Source organism: Festucalex cinctus, chromosome 5 (genome assembly GCF_051991245.1).
Source record: "Festucalex cinctus isolate MCC-2025b chromosome 5, RoL_Fcin_1.0, whole genome shotgun sequence".
Lineage (NCBI taxonomy): Eukaryota > Metazoa > Chordata > Actinopteri > Syngnathiformes > Syngnathidae > Festucalex > Festucalex cinctus.
Genome location: NC_135415.1, coordinates 14,380,261 through 14,397,728, shown reverse-complemented (window position 1 = coordinate 14,397,728; position 17,468 = coordinate 14,380,261). Strand labels below are relative to the sequence as shown.

General features: G+C 39.8%; 1 protein-coding gene across 2 annotated transcripts in view; it reads right to left on the bottom strand.

Moving 5' to 3' along the window:
* Positions 1–17,468, bottom strand: part of smarca2 (SWI/SNF related BAF chromatin remodeling complex subunit ATPase 2) — a 41,141-nt gene that overhangs the window by 21,136 nt on the left and 2,537 nt on the right. For both annotated transcript variants that reach the window (XR_013283490.1, XM_077521088.1), the window contains exons 2-16: positions 16,794–17,057; positions 16,401–16,530; positions 14,861–15,253; positions 13,922–14,023; positions 10,200–10,452; positions 10,002–10,128; positions 8,232–8,405; positions 7,959–8,132; positions 6,741–6,914; positions 6,610–6,663; positions 5,624–5,754; positions 5,460–5,517; positions 5,156–5,232; positions 4,913–5,060; positions 978–1,141 (exon numbers count right to left, since the gene is read on the bottom strand). Coding sequence is in view for 1 of the 2 variants with exons in the window: in XM_077521088.1 (XP_077377214.1) it covers positions 978–1,141; positions 4,913–5,060; positions 5,156–5,232; positions 5,460–5,517; positions 5,624–5,754; positions 6,610–6,663; positions 6,741–6,914; positions 7,959–8,132; positions 8,232–8,405; positions 10,002–10,128; positions 10,200–10,452; positions 13,922–14,023; positions 14,861–15,253; positions 16,401–16,530; positions 16,794–17,027 (2,393 nt within the window). In the remaining variant the exon portion in view is untranslated. The remainder of the gene's footprint in view (positions 1–977; positions 1,142–4,912; positions 5,061–5,155; positions 5,233–5,459; positions 5,518–5,623; positions 5,755–6,609; positions 6,664–6,740; positions 6,915–7,958; positions 8,133–8,231; positions 8,406–10,001; positions 10,129–10,199; positions 10,453–13,921; positions 14,024–14,860; positions 15,254–16,400; positions 16,531–16,793; positions 17,058–17,468) is intronic.

The window sequence follows — 17,468 nt, the reverse complement described above, 5'->3', positions numbered from 1 at the left end:
TACTGAAAGGAACAGTACATTTTTCTCTTTAAAATTCATAGCATTTTGGATTTGGAACATGAAGCAACTCGTGGACTTTAGGCCATTTTCTTCAGTGCAAATTACAGTCATCAGTCCCCACAAACAGAACTGTATATATAGTTTTATCACATTTTATGATTGGTAAACTGTGTTATCGTGTTTTTCACAACGTTGTATGTGAAATAAAACATGAACAACAATTCCATTTAAATTTTTAACGCCTCTAGATATCATATTTGATTGCTTTTTAATGACATTTAAGGCCTTAATACTAGCAAAATCCATTTGCTGACTTTGAATGGTTTTTAATTACCTGCAGAAACCCTATTTGAATATATATAAAAATCTGTGATTGGGATCGTTATAAAATATGTGCCTATTCAAGCAACGTGCCTGCCGCATATGAGAATTCGCTCTAGAAATAAAAAAACAAACAAAAAAAACAAAAAAAAACATACTGAACATTATGTTAGCCGAGCGATTTACATTTGAGTTCGCCCACCATTTAGTTGCAAGCTGCCTCAATTTTGGCGAAAGACATTTTGATGTTTAACTCACCCGATTATCACTTCACTTATGTAAAGCGCGCTGTTGTGAGGCTCGCACTGCGTTCACTTCTACATTTTCGTGCGATTGCAACTGTTGCACTGAGGGACGGTTCATTAAACTGTACCAAATTAAACTGCACTTTTGATCAACGCTGTGTGTCAGCACGCATGTGTGACATCAGCATAAGCGTTTCTTCTAGCAATATATGCTAAATGCTGTTATCACTTGTATTTTGTCTGCTTTGTAAGGAACTGCATGGAGGACATTAGCACTCCACAATCTACATTCTGATTCATCACCTGCTTGACTTCACTTAACACCCCAATGCTGCAAGTGTGAGAAACACCCTGCACATCAGTCACTTGAGAAAACCTTTTGGACAAAAAGCAAGGCGGGGGAGTACTGACGAGAGCGGCACGATGATGAGATAGGGGCCGTTGAGCCTCTTGTGCTCCATCAGGTACGTGATGAGGGCGATGGTTTGGATGGTCTTGCCCAGGCCCATCTCGTCGGCCAGGATGCCATTCAAGTTGTTGTTGTACAGGGACACCATCCACTCCAGGCCTTGAATCTGATGAGCATGAGACAGGAAAGAAGCTAGATTTACTTGTTAATACTTCCTAGCATCCAAACAACAACAACAAAGTGGGTGTTTGGAGGATATTCTGAACATGAAAGCGATGAACAGCCTTTAAGGGGAGAAATATCAAAAAGAGGAAAAAGCAATGTGGTGGCGTGGCCATCTGAATAGTACCGGTAAATTAGAGCATAAATCTGCTCTCTTCCCAGATGACTAACTCGTGCATAATGAATAAATAAAACTGATTAGCATATAACGAGGAGGGGGGGGGGGGGGGGCATTAACAACAAAAAGCCCATTTGCTCTTAAATCATGAACATGTGAGACTCAGAGGATGTGCAGGGGTACTGTCAATGTTTGACCTCGTTTAAGACTGCAAAACAGGATTAATGGTAATTCTCAACAAAAGGTTGAGTTTTATGCGGACGTTGTGTTCTGAGCAGAAAGGACTCTGGAGGTTGTCTACAAGGTTAGGGTTTTTAAAAGTAAGGTCGCAAACTAGAGTTAGGGTTTCAAATTGTGGTTTCCAGGCCAAAATTAATTATTTCAAAGGCGGGTTTCAAGTAGGGATGAACCCTTACCAATGCTATGTCAGTACTGGGTATACTTTACATGTGTACTCATAATTGTAAAAGTAATCTGATGCAACACCACCGATTGAGAGCTATGTCAGCTGTGCGTCGATACATGCAGTTAAATACGGTTGACAACACAAGCCGACTGCAAAATAGATGAACTCGGCTCAGGCAGCGGACACTCCCATCCGCAAAGCATTGATGTTTTTCAGCCCCATCTCCTAGTCCACTCCAGCTGAGCGAGACATGTTTCCTTTCAAGTTCAACGCTACTGCCGCCGCCCTGCCGTCCTCCATCTGCACTCCCTCCTGCAGGGACTGGATTCCAGGTTGGTCTTTCCAGTTAACGTACACATGAATCTATAAACGGACTTTAACTCTTGGTACTTGTATAAAATGTGGAAATTGTGGAGATAAAACATGCAAACGAGAGTTCAACCCCCGAGCATTGCAGAGCAGCTTCTCCATAAAAATGATCCTACCCTTCACTTCTATAAAATCAGAGTCCAGAGTATAGATAAGTTAGAGATGTATCACTTCAGTTGTCCTGACAGATTTTACAACTGAAATGCTACAAATGAAATGTGCAGCAAGACTGTTATATGTCAGTAAGTACTCAAATCTATTATTCTATTATATTGTACTGCAGATCAAGGTTGAGGTTGATTCGCAGGTAGGTCAATGTCTTCGAGTGCAAAATTGGAATCTTGCTCTGGTGGCGTTAGCATATAGGGGCATTTGTAGGCATTAAGAAAGTTGCTAGACAAAGCAAGCATCAATTTTTAGTTTGTAGTTGGTGGCATATTTGACTGAAAGTTGACAGATGAGTTGTCTTGAATTTGAAGCCTCATTATACTATGTATACCTGATTTTTTTCATTCAAACATTCAAATTTGGCAGGATTGTCAGCAACACTGAAACACATTTAGAAGATATCTATTTGTTTTTCTTTTTCATGGACTTTTAAAAATGAAAATTGCATGATGGCATCATCTATTTGCTCCATTGAAGCCATTAATCTTCTCTTTCGGTAACAAGAATATTAAATGAAATTGCTCCCTTGTCCAAAGATTGATAAATGATGGACTGTAAAGAGTTATTATTTTATTTAAATTGTATGAGTCAATCCAGTAAATAACAAGGAATTAAAAATGGTTTCATAGGACTTCATTTGCCTAAAGTGGCTACAACAGAGCCAGGTAAAAAGGTACAATTTGATATAAACAGTACATTGTCTATATAGCTTAAGAGTTGAGGTTGGAAATAACTAAATCAGACAAAAACCTAGACCCTTGGGAACTTCGATTACATTGGCATTAACAGAGCTAAAATGCTATAAAAGCAATAGAACCCCAGGCGGATTTAATTTAAGCTGCGTCCAAGTACTTGGTTGCCAAGCGGTTCAGTGGGTTTGATAGGACACCCACAGCCATTATTAGAATTTCCCAAGGGTTCCTGTGTGTGTGTTTTTGTTTTTGTTTTAATATTCCGTTTTCTCACGTCAATTGTGATTTATGGAAAGCTCGACTTTCACTTAGTTACAGTATGGAGAGAGCTACTCGGGGAAATGAAGATTGTTCAACCTCACGGTAATTGGATGAGTAGTCTGAAATGCACAAAATGTTCACACGGAATCATTGGCGTTGCGTTTTATTAATTCTTCTTCTGCAATGATGTTAGCTGTCAAGACGCGGAGCGGCGTGTGCGTTTTAATTGGTCGGAGGTCTCGCTGTGAGCTGACATTGCGCTCTGCCCTTTTGATGAGCGGAATACAACCCCCCCACCCACCGTATCACTTCACCGTCTAACATCCCCACCATCTCCTCATTGTCTCTGAGGGGCTGCACAGTGCACACCACATCGCAGCCTTCATTATTTGGTCATTTTTTGAATAACTTTGAATATAAAATGCTAAAGCAAGAGCGAGATAGAAAGTTCCCAGTTGAAGCGTCGGTAAAATGTTTATGACAGTAAGCAAGCATGAGAACATCTATTTGCTCACAAAATGCTGGTCAGTTCCAGATTTGACTCAGACTCCTATCAAGCCAAATGTAATGGGAACAACTACAGGAAAAAGAAATGGTAAATGGTAAGTGGACTGCTTTCAACTCATTGACTCTCAGCCATTTTCACAGAAGCAAACCCGTTCGCTCCCGGCTCTTTAAATGGATTTTGACTGATTTTGCAAGGCCCACAGAATATTGTGTTCTATTGATATAAAAGCATGGAACCTACCAAACGAAAGATTAGACTCTCTTCTTTCATCAGGAAAAAATGTATATTTCTATCGGTTTCCATTTTGCAGCAATTAGCATTAGAATATAGGTAAATTTCATCATTACTCACAAATCTATTTACAATTTTGAGTAATTGAGCTTTTGTTCAACAGGGCCCTGGTTGATCTCTTATACTCTGTTGCCACCTGCTGGCCATTTTTGTAATGACTACCATTGCTTCAACAGTTCTCTTCAGTTCAGATGCTGCATCAAAACCTTCTGTATGCTCTAGCATAAAAAAAAAAAAAAGTATAAATACGTCTATGGGACACTTAAAACATTTAAAATAACACGTATTTATATGTTTTGGGGAGCAATTAGTTAATATTGCGCTTGATCTAGACCATATGGTGCCCAAAGAGCTTCACAATGTCTCACATTCACCCATTCACGCAACATTCACACACCACACGCCATGCAGGGCACTGCCAGGTCCGCCGTGAGCAAATCCTGGGTTCAGTGTCTTGCTCAAGTATACTTCGACATGGTCGCCAGTGGTGAGGATCGAACCCACAACCTCACAGATGGGAGATGACCACTCTACCACTGAGCCATGCCGCCCCAAGACAGCTTGCAAAAAGCTGACTATGTTCAGAAACATTTCCCCATACATCTGAGCACCAGTCATCATTTCCAACTTGAAACTTATCGAAATCTTAACTTTGACTTGAAATTGCACTGTTTTCATTTTTTTTTTTTCTCAAACAAGCACAAGTACAGTAATTAAGGTCATTTTCCCCCTCATCAGATAGTTTTGTCATTATAGTGACAGATCAAATCAGCAGCCATGTTTTACTTAAGTTTTTATAAATCGTCCTCAATATTTAGGGGGGGGAAGCTCAGTTTTCGTTTTTTCACATAGTTGTGGATTCACAGGGACACATCGGCACTGCACACTGTATATGCGTGTACCTGGTAGTGTTTGAGCGAGCCATTAATCAGCAGAGACGATTGCTTCTCCACCCTCTCGATGACGGCGTGAGCCACGCCGTAGTAGGACTGAAGGCTGGTCTCGTCTGTCGGCACGCTGTACTCATCATCCACATCCTGCTTGGCTGATCTGAACATGTGTGTGCGTGTGTCTCAACATCAGACTCACGTGCTGCATTCCATGATTATATGCTGCTTGTTTAAAAAAAAATAAAAATACAATACTCGATAATGTGCTTGGCCTCTCCGATGGGATGTTCTATGGTCTTGTCGCTTTCGCCCTTGGCCGCCTCTTCTTCCTCCTTGCGACACAAAATACACTTTGAGGACCCTTGAGTGTATATTTATTTCAAGATGTAGCTCTGATGTGGAGTACATAATTCAGAGTGAGCATATCTGAAATGTGTACGGCTACAGCCCCCTAGTGGATTAGAAGAGTGGGGTTGTACTGTGAGGATGGTTTTTGCTTGATGGTGTACCGTGAGATTTTTCTCAGATATGCGCACGTGCATATTCATGACTTACTGACCTCCTCCTCAAACTCGGAGCCACTCTCCTCGCTGTCCGACCTCGGCGCAACTTCGTACCTGTGGCAAGTACGAAAAGCTAACACTTACATGAACATTTCACACCGTGTTTTATTGAGCAGAGACATCCAGAAACTAAAGGCAAAAGTACAATGACTGTTCTCACCCGGGGTTCATTTCGAGCCAGGCCTCCAGCTGGCTGGATTTGGGCGCATCAGTACCCTGCAAAACTTTGCCCGTCTCCGTCTGGATGACCTTGACGGGCAGCTCGCTCATCTGGCTGCTCTCGTCCATGGGCTGCAAACACGCCACAATTAGAAACACTTTGCCATCTATATTTCTTATTCCTATGTTGATAGCCACCTAAAGGACACATCCTGCCGGTCAACCTGCCAAAATCAATCCAATGATGATGATTGAGTGCTCATTGAGATGAACTCTACGCATCGATCGCTTTGCTGCTTCCATGGCTTCCCGCAATAAAAACAGATAATCCATATAGCGAGGAGGGAGGTTCATAATAATAAAAAAAATAAAAATAAAAAATAAAAATAAAAAAAAGAAAGGTTCCTATATACAATGACAATAATTATTCAGATAATGGCCAACATTATTATCAGGCCTGCGTTTTGAATTAATTTCTTCACCCTCGAGTCACTGACTCTCGATTTATGCTGTACACAAATAATAAATCCCAGTTCTAAATGTGTTATCGTGTGCTGTTGGGTCTCAGCATACTAAGAGTAAGATAACAGCCACATAAAAAAAAAACTGCTTAGAGAAATGGCTCATGAAAAAGGCAAAATTATTCCAGGCCAAAAGAAACACAAGACACACTTTAATCACTTTTCAGTTATAAGAAGCTTTGTGAGTTGGCTTTTCGTGAGGAACAGGAAGATAGTACAGGAAAAACAGATAATGTACAAGAAAGCAACAAGAAAATTGGGACGCTTAGGCTGATTAGCCAGTCTAAGCATTGAGTGAATAGAGTGGGCGTGTACAAGACGGTGAGGAAACGAGTTCAGGGTAAACAGATAACGCAATGATTTAAAGTAAGAAAAAAAAAATAGAAAATAGGGGGTTTAAAGTATTGGACAAGTTTTGGCGAAGTTTAAACAGATGATAATGTGTTTTAATAGATAACTGACTTACCTCTCCATCAGGTCCGATGGCACTTGTGCCTTCGCCACCTTCTCCGTCAACCTTCTAGATAACGGACAACATTGATGTCATTCTTTACATTTTGGGCCACAATCTGTCATGAAGTCTTTCATCGTACATACCGCCTTCTTCTTCTTCTTCCTTCGCTTCTTCTCCTTCGCCGCCTGTGCCGCTTTGTGCTCGTACACCAGGGTGGTGAGGTTGGCCACGTACTCGTCTGTCTGCTGCAGCAGGTAAGCCAAGCGCTTGTCCTTCTTCTGGTCGATCAGTTTTCGATAGCCCTCCTCGTCTTCCGCCTTATCAATTGCAGAAGAGGCTTGTGATACTATTTGCAACTTTACAAAATGTATATATATATATATATATATATATATACAGATAGTTTATGGTTTTGCTGTGGCGCCATGAGCTCAGATAGATATGTTGACCCTGTTTTTTGTTGTTGTTTTTTTTGTGGTAGTTAAATTATTCACTCGCAGCCATTTTCACTGAAGCAACCCCCTTCGCTCCCAGTTGTTTGACTGGATTTCGACTGATTTTCCAAGGCTCGCACAATATTGTGTTCTATTGCTATAAAAATATGGTACCTACCTACCAAAAGAAAGATTAGAGTCTCTTCTTTCATCAGGATTTTTTTTTTTATTTCTGTTTCCGTTTTGCAGCAATTAGCATTAGAATATAGTTAAATTTCATCATTATTCACGTGTGTAAAACAGTGAGGAAAAGAGCTTTTAGCAACATGGTTGATCTCTTATACTCTGCTGCCACCTGCTGGCAGTTTTTGTAATAACTACCATTGCTTCAAGCATTCTCTTCAGTTCAGAGGCTACATCAAAGCCCTCTGTTTGCTCTCGCATTAAAAAAAAAACAAAAAACGTATAAATATATCTTTGGGGTCATGGTAACGTTTAAAATAGAACGTATTTATATGTTTTTGGGAGCAAATGAGTTAATATTTAAGAGAAAAAATCTTAACACAACAGGGCTCCAGACTGCCTCGAATGGTGGCCTTTTTTCCCCTAAAATTTCAGACAGTGCGAGTAAATTTACACGCACGTAATGTGCGTGTAAATTTATTGCCTTTACCTGCCTTTTGTTTTTCAAATTCTTTCATATTTTTTGTTTCTGACACATTTCTGCTCCACTCTTCCAATAATAAGTTCGAAAGTGAAAAGGAGTGAAAATGTCAATTTTTAATTTGAAGTCGATTTATAGTGAGCACACTTAATTTTCTACTTGGCTCCTAAAATTGCAGGCTGGCCACTGTGTTCCTAGTAAAAAACAAAGCAAACAAACAAACAAAAAACGCAGAATATACAACAGTGAATTGAGGTTGTTACCATAAGTCTCCTCATTCTCTCCTTCTCAATCCTCTCAGTCTCTTTCTTCTGCTCCCGCTCCGTGTTGGTGTGCCAGGTGGCGATGGCTCGTGTGAGCTTCTGCATTTTCCCCGACATGGATCGATGGTACTCCTTGAAGTCCTTGGCATGCTGGAGAATACTGTTAAGGTACTCCTGGGGAAACACAACAACAACAACAACAAAAAGCTTGACATATTGGCGCTCCTCAATTTGTGTCTTTCATTTTTCCACAATAGATTTTTTTTTCCCAACCTGGTGCTTCTGCCGGCGCTTCTTCTCCTGCTCCAGCTTCTGCTGCTTCTCCAGCTTCTCGGTCATGCGTGCCTCCCGCAGCGTCTGCCGCTTGCTGCGGCGGTACGCCTTGGAGTTGAGGGCCGTTTCCAGGGTGGTGTCGCGCCGCATGCACGCCACCACGTCCTGCCTCAGCTGGGCAGAGGGGAATATGGCAGAAACTCCAAAGTCATCAAATGTTTGAGTTACAGCAACATTGCCAGGAATAATTCACTTAAATTTTTTTTAGAAGATCTGGATCTTCACTGATTCGACACAACAACTATGCAAGTGTTTTATTTTTTTCTAACAGACATAATTTGCGAATCTGTGCACTGCAGGAAATAAAAAAGAAAACTATGTTTAGCCTTACTTTTTAAGCACATTTGGATCACCTGGACTTAAAACCCTCCATTAACCCATTAAGTGCTTGGCAAAAGACTTTAAAATCAACTCCGAAAACCTGAGGTCTTCCTAGAAATTCAACAATATTGTCAACGTCTATTAAATGATATCTCAGCTCCTGAAGCAGATAGTAACATAATTCCAAAAACATTTCAAAGCTTACACACTTGTGGCATTCATACATTATTTTAGACCTTCAATATATATTTTCTAAAAATCAATAAACAACTGTGTCACATCTGTGGGTATATTTACCTTCAACTAGGGTCGTAACGATAACAGCAATATCATATTGCGATATTAAAACTGCAACAATATCGTCGTCGTCATGATATTAAAAGCAGCATATCTGTTCAAAAATTGAGGTTGATTTCCATTTGTGCAATTCTAGCACCCTATGGTGGCTTGATTATTATTTTTTTTTTTTTTTTTTTTTTTTTTTTTTTTTTTAAGTGCAGTTTAAATTTCACAAGGCATATTTTGGCCCTTCTATGTTTAAAATCCATGTTAATGGTCAGGTGAAGGGGAAAGTAATTTACTTGTAAACCGAGTCAATATGTAGAGGAACTCAATGTGTGCTTGCATTAGCAAGTATTATTTTTTATATCCAATTTTTGTATATTTTTATATTTTTAATTGTTAAATTGTACAAAAGCACAATATTGTGTGTGTGTGTTTTTTTTTTTTTTTTTAGTATGAGCTAATTTTTTCACAATATTGCGACCTTTTTTTGTATCTCAAACCTCCCCACAATATCGTGATAATTATCGGATCGTGACCTTCAAATCGTGATAATATCGTATCGTGACGTTTGGATCGTTACATCCCCATTCAACATTGGAGCGCAGTTGTAATAACCCCGGGGAGTCGAGTGATAATTATTCGTCGTACATTCCGTTACAAATCCATCAACATCCTTATTGTCTACAAACATATTTCTTAACTCCAATTCCAGCACATGCTACGAGGCCCACGTCACCCTCGCATGTATATTCTGATGAATTTTATCCGCCAAGAGACCAAGAATTGGTCAAAAGAAAACAAAATGACGTATCCGCTCTTCCGGCTTTAAAGGAAGACTAACGGCAGAAACAAGATCATGAGCTCCTGGCCTTAATGGGTAAATAGAGTACTAAGATTTAAATTTGTACATTATCTACCATGTTTCAGACATTTCAGCCAACTGGTCCCCTTCACATGTTTAAAAATTGAGAAAACAAGATACATATGTGTGAATGCTACATAAAAACTATTTTGATGTTTTTAGGTTCCTCTGTATTGTATACATACAGTATATCAAAATAATTATAATTCAAATACGAAAGGATGAAAAATAAATGTGCAAACCTGCCGCTGGAAGTTGAGGAGTCGCAGTGCCTTGAGCTCCACCGTGGCCTTGGTCCTCAGGTCGGGCGGAAGGGAGCCTGGCAGACTCTCCAGTTCTTGGATACGATGCGCGATCCGAGCCTGCAGCCTGGTGGACCATCATTATGAAGGTGATCAAAAACAATCAATCGGTTTAAGGCTACAAATTAATCATTTTACCTGTACTCCCTCTCCTGTAGGATTCCCACCGGGTCCAGGCCCTGCGGCTTCTGAATGGGCGTGACACGGTTCTGCTTCTGTTGCATTTGTAGCATGGGGGACACCTGTTGGCCCGCTGGCTGAGGGGCCATGTTGCCACCCGGGAGGGGCCCGGCTGGCATGGCGGCGGCCTGGGGAGGCGCGGGTGACGGGCGGCCGCCACTCACAGGGGGGAGGTGCTTGGGGGCACCAGCTTGATTGTCACCGCCTTGGCCTGGAGATAAGGAAGTGTTATGGAAAATAATTATTTAACATGTACATAAGTTCATACGGTACTGTATTGTGGACACTAGGGGTGTGAATTGCCCAGTACCTGACGATTCAATCCGAATCATGATTCATAGGTCATGATTCAATTCGATACCAATTAATCCAGATATGAATTTACAAGTTGACTGTTGCGATTTTTTTTTTACCATTCAGTAAACTTGTACATGTACTGAGCCATTGTATTTAACAAACAGGTTGTAACCTTTTTCATGTTAGAAAAGCATTGAAATAAAATATTAAGGCTTAATGTTCCTTTAATATAACATTCTTCCATGCTTAAGGTGTGAAAGTTAGGCGTTTTGTTGAATATTTTTCCATCAAAAATGGATGTCAAAAAACCAATTCGGCTGCCTATTGAATCAATTAGAGAAACGCGTGCTGTAGTATCGCGATATATTGCCGAATCGATTTTTTTTAACACCCCTAGTGGACACCTGTATTTTCTTTAACAATGGGCTTTTCATTCATTATACATGAAGCAATATCGACGTGACCTTGACTGATAAGCTTACTCGGAACAGACTGCTTGCTTTCCTGCCTAGCTGAGCCTCCCGTTCTGCTCCCAAATTCCTAACCAGGTAGCATCAATAATCTTTCCAATGATTCGTACGGCGCACTCTCACAGAGACCACTATCTTGTAGACTGTTGTTTAATTGCTTGACTTCCCGTACAGGCAGGGTGGATTCAATTCAATTACTGTTGTGAAATTGGTTGCAAATGGTTGTCTGTATCTGCATGTGGCCTGTAATTGATTTGTGGCCAATTCTTAGTGTAGTCTTATTTTTTTCTCAAAAGCACAATAAGTTGTGTTTTTATGTTTGAAAAGTGTTAAGTAAATAAGGTTGGAGTTTGAAAGGCAGAAAAATGGATGGACGGAGGGATATTCTTTAGGCTTCTAATTCTCTAAAAGTTTTTTTTTGTTATAACAGTGCCTCTTCCATTTGTACTTATTCGACAGTGTGTGAATGTATTTTTCTGTGGTTAGACTTTTCAAGAACCCCAGAGATAAGATACAGATAAAAAATGCATTGTAGGAGACACTTTGATGCAGTAGAACAGAATATTTTGTCATTGGGTGGATTAACCAAACATCATGATTTGCTGTCTCCCTCAGTCTGAAAGATGTTGCTTTGGAGTTACATCAGCTCAATTCAAAAAGGTGAGGGCTTTCTTTCTTATCTTTCGGTCAGAAAGCCAGGAAAGAGGAGGGGGAGATGTGCTGGAGTTTAAAAGTAAATCAAATTTGATTAATCTTTATTATGAGAGACAGCCTTGAGCATCCTTTTCATTTGAGCAGGGAAAAAGTTTGTGGATTCAAAAATGGTTTATTCACTTTTGAGTATGGATGGGTACCGAAGACGATACTTTTTCGAGTATGGACCGATTTGGGTTGGTACTTCCGAGCACCGATTCACGTAAAATCAAACGGTGCCTTGTTTCTCTTCTGAAGCACGTCATTCTAAGTTGTGACTGTGCAGGAGTAGAAGTGTTGACAATTTTCCATGGCGCACACGAACGCAGCATTGTACGTACACCAGCGTACTGACGTCACGTCACCGACTCGCGCTGGTCTTCACCCAGTAAAAACACATTTCCTGGTTTGGAATCGAGCGAGATTTTTGCGGTGCCAAGCCAAACAAAATAAATTTTATGAAGTATAACAGCCTTCGCACCGGGTGGAGGATGACATTGTCCGCAGTTCAACGCAATTAGTGCATGGCTAGAGGGAAGTGCCGGCGCCGTCTTCACTCACTGTATGGGGAGAGCGGACGCGTTGTGCAGACAACCGCCTTTCACAGGTGCAGTACACAGGCACCGAAACAGAGAGTGATAAATTATTAATTTATATATTTACTGTTTTACTCATTCCCTTTGTTGCACAGAACTTTGCGTCACACTTTTTTTTGTAAAATTAATGTGTATTAAATTATACTTCAGTAATTGTAAAATGTTAAAACTTTTCTTTTTTATTTCTTTTATTTGTCAAGTTTTATGCATTAAAAAGTAATTGTAAAATAGATTTGTAAAAAGATATTACTGTTAAATAAACAATAATGAACATTTATTACCAAAATAAATGAATAACATAAAAAAAGAGAAAGAAGAAGAAAAAAAAAAAAAAAAGTACCGAAAATTTCAAATGTGAAAGGTACCCATCCCTACTTTTTCGTGTGGCAGCCATTTTAAATTGCTCAAAAGAAGAGTTACGTTACCAGTAGGGATGTGGAATCCTTGGAACCTACAAACTCTTAAACTGTGGGAAAAATGCGGAACATGTCTCCATTTAAGTGCAAATGATGAGTTCCTATCGGAGATATATTCTGTTAGGCCTCTTAAATGGATGTCATGCTGGGCCCGAGAAAATTGGGAAATGAGACGTGAGACATCACAGAGTACCGCAGTTTCACAATCACTGCTCATTGAAATCGACTGAAAGCGTTGCGGAAACTTTCACTTTTGAAACTATACCTAAGATCAAACATGATGAGGACATCCCTTAATCTGAATGGAAGTTTAGTCCGCTCGTTGACAGGGAAAGGAAATGGATGTCAAATGAAAACGTATTTCAAAGTATTCACTTCAGCTTTTCAAAAAGAAGAACGTGACGCAAGACTAAACATTGAAGTTTCGTCAGCTTCAAATTCGTTTCTTTTTTATGATGTGTGGCATGAAAGGGCGTGTTTTATTTCACTACACTACATACTTTTGGTTTTATATATTATATATTTATTATTGCTATAGACGGGTGGGTTTGCTCGGCTGTCAAAAGACGAATACAAGAAAAGCTTGTGTAGATTCAAGCGTTTTTACATCTGCATCTGATATTCTCTTTTGTCTGAACCTAGCCATTTTCATGTGAGCAAAAGTATTAGAACATGTGAATGTGTTTTTTTACCCCCACACAAGTGTTTACTAAAGCAATAAATAGCACTGAATGTCATTTCAAATGAGGGTTTTGGCTCGTTAGGTCTACAATGATAATATTTAGAGGTGTAACCAAGATGAAAACCAGAGAGCTGTCAGAGTTAAAAGCAACATTGTGAAGCAGATAGTCACAAAAAAAATCAGTCAACTATTGACTATAAAAGCATTTCAAGCTTTGTGATGATTCTGAAGAAACAATTTGATAACCAGATCTTTTGATCTCAAAGATGAAAACCAGAGCGCTGTCAGGGTTAAGAGCAACATTGTGAAGCAGAGTGTCAAAAAAATAAAAATAAAAAAATCAGTCAACTGTTGACTATAAAAACATTTCAAGCTTTGTGAAGATTCTGAAGAAACAATTGTGTAGTTGATAATCAGATCTTTTGATATCAAACCCAAATGTTTTCGGTCAACAGCCAAAATGAGGGAATTCTTTTAGAGAGTACATACTGTCTATAGATTAATAGTTCCATCTTCCAATACATACCATCGGGCCAAGGTTTGGGCCCTGTGCTTTGATTGTGACCTTGCATGGCTGGAGTGGGGCAGGGGCTGGACTGGGCTCCACTCAAAGCTGCCATTGGCATGCCTTTGAACCAGAACACATTTATAAATTAAAAAAAACAAAAAAAACAAGTGCAGATTGTCAAGCAACTATATTTGTTTGTAAAAATAACAAATGATAATTTCAAAAGTAATTGACCTTTAACTTCTTGTCTTGTTTTAATTTAAAGAGTTTTTCATCCAAGTCCACATGTAATATTGCATTGAAGTGTGGGGGCGTGCAGCCAAAACCTACACCAACTCCATCTTTCTTTTACAGAAACGTGCAATTCGTGTCGTTTGCGGCTGCGGATACAGAGACCACACTCATCCATTATTTATACAACTAAAAACTAAAAAATTTAATGAATTGATGGAGTTTAACCATCTCAAAATAATGTTTCAAGCCCATAATGAAAGTTTACCAGTTATTATACAAATTATTTATAAAAAAAAAAAAAAAGAAAAAAAAAAAAAAAAAAAAAAAGGGACAGTGAGTACAAATTAAGAGGAACAAATATTTTCTCCAAAACAAAACATAGAACAAAACAAAAAGAACGATGTATTTCAACTCAAGGTGTCAGTTTATGGAACAATCTGGATTGTAAAACAAAATCATTTCAGTCCATCTATATCTCTAAAAACTTGACAAAAGCTCAATTACTGGAAATATACATATAACACAAGGACATGTTGCTTAATTATTATATAGAATTATAATGAAAGCATCTTGACCGCTTGCTGTCATTTACTTTGTGTTGATTATTTTGTTGTTGTTAGTGGCAGATGACCTAAGTTTTACTTCTTTCTGTCCCTTATCATTTCTCTCTTTTTAAGTAATGAAATGAATTGAATTGAATATCACTAGTTTAAATCCTCCTACCTTGAGGCCTATTGTAAGGACTACCACTTGCCGCCTGTTGCTGCTGCTGCTGCTGCATTGTGGGTAGGCTCCTCTTGCCCTGCACGGCCAGCTGGAGGTTCTCAGGCAGCGGCTGCCCACGGCCCAAGACCTTGTAGGCCAGGATCTGAGCACGGAGCTGCTGCAGCTGGGCCTGACTGAACGCCGACGGCCCCCGGCCCGGCTGGCCCATGCCGGACATGTTAGGTACGACACCACTGCCGGCGCCGCCTACTCCTCCTTGCGGGTCCATGGGCATCATGGGGCCCGGCTGGGAGGGGGGCATGTGGGGCGGCGTGGGTCCTCCGCCCCCGGACATGGGGCTGGACGCGTGCTCGTGTACACCCATCGGAGAAGGATGGGGGGACATGTAGCCTAAAGTAGGAATGAGGGTTCAAGATTAGAGACCTCTAAATACCCTTTAGTGTACTCACAGCTTGTAAATTAAAGATTAAGTACCATACTTCCTCAAATACTGCCTAACATTGTCTAATCTAATAGACCAAAAAAAAAAGAACACCCTTCCCAAATTAAGACCTAAATTTTCACAATAGAACTAATTTAAAAAATGCCCCACGGCCAGTATTTGAGGAAATATGGTTAACACATTTGCTCCCAAAAACATGTAAATACGTTCTATTATAAATGTTTTAGGTGTTCCATAGATGTATTTATACATTTTTATTAGGGGTGTGCCAAAATAATCGATTCATAAAAGAATCGAGATTCTCATTTATTAATCGAATCGATATTTAATATCCAAAAATCGATTTTATTTAAATTAGAAATGATGAAGGGGGAAAGGCAGTTGTAGCCCACGTGCTGTTTTTGTGGAAAAAGGCACTTACAATACAAAATTAATAAATGTTTAAACAAAAAAAGAGACACTTTAATATCTCTATTTGTCATTTTGTCTTGCAAAGCAGACTGGAGTAGATCATGACAATGTTGTGCATATCTGTAAATTGAAGCAGAAATCATTTGTCAATCAAATAATTTTGAATTGAAAATCGTTTGAATCGAGAATCGAAAATCGATTCTGAATCGAATCATAGACCCGAAAATCATAATTGAATCAAATCGTGAGACAGTCAAATATCCCCAGCCATAGTTTTTATTGTTTGTTTTTTTTATGCTGGAGCATACAGGAGGCTTTGATGCAGCCTCTCTACTGCAGAGAATGGTTGAAGCAATGATAGCTATTCCAAAAAAGGCTAGCAGGTGACAGCAGAGTATAAGAGATCAACCAGGGCCATGTTAAAACAAGCTTGATTTCCCCACAGTTCTAAACAGATTTGTGGATAATGATGAAACGGAAACAGATAAAAATATACTTTTTTTTCTGATGAAAGAAGAGACTCTAATCTTTCTTTTGGTAGGTTCCATGTTTTTATAGCAATAGAACACAATATTCTGGAGGCCTTGCAAAATCAGTCAAAATCCAGGAAAACAGCTGGAACCAAAGGAGATTACATCAGTGAAAACGGCTGGGAGTGAATGAGTTAAAAAGCTTGACATGTACCCTGGCTATGCTGGTCCATTGGGCTCTGCGGGGGGCCCATGCCACTGTGGAGTGATCTCATGCCCACACCTTTCATGTGACCAAAGTGCATCGCGTCCGCCATGGCCTTGTCGTTCATTCCGTCCATGGGCTGAAAAATCAAGAGCAATGATATTAAGACTACATTTAAATTGTCAAAAATAATACTGAAGAACTGCTAAAGTGAGCATTTTGTCTGCAGTAGGCAGCCAGTGTTGATGAAAGGAGAATAACATTTTCATGAAGACAACTAGAACAAATTCACAAAATTCAACAGGTTTCTCAGTCCAAGATTGACCAGCGTTACACAGCAATAGATCCTAATGGCCACAAATACACAGTTACAATTGAATGAATTGTCTCACGTTTGTTTACCTTGTGCATAGAATACATCATGTCTTGCGAGAAGTCGCTCTGCGCCTGTCCCTGCATGCCGTGGGCCGCATTGGGCGTTCCGGGCCCAGGGCTGGGTCCCATCATGCTGTGAACGGAGCCAGGTGACGGGTCCGGTCCGGGACTGGGGCCCAGGATGGGACCGGGGGAAAGGCCCGCACCCGGGGAAGGGCCAGGATGGGACATACCACCTGACAGGTCTGAAGGGGTGGACATCAACTGGATCCCCAGATAGTAAGCAGACCGCTTTCAGGAAAAAAAAAAAAAAAAAAGGTTTCAGTGCCACTTAACCATCAATTAACAAACTTAAGTCATAAGGTAAAATTGTTATCAAGTTTAACTCAGGTTCAAACTTTTCAATGCTAAAAACCATAATTACAACGTAACAGTAATACGAAGTGATCAAAATTCAAATGCCTCGACAAAATAACCACATACATATCAATTTTGAGACAAACCACAAGTAATCAGCACTCTATGAGGGTAAGTTTAAAAAACATGCTTACGAGCCCTCCATTTGGAGTCATTTAAGACACAAATTAATGAATCAATCTCAATATAGTTTGAACTGGTCGGTGACCTGATCAAAAAGTTGTAAATCAGATTTCAAATTTTGTGTGTATGACAAAAGGATGATTCTTCTTTCTGCTTTGGATA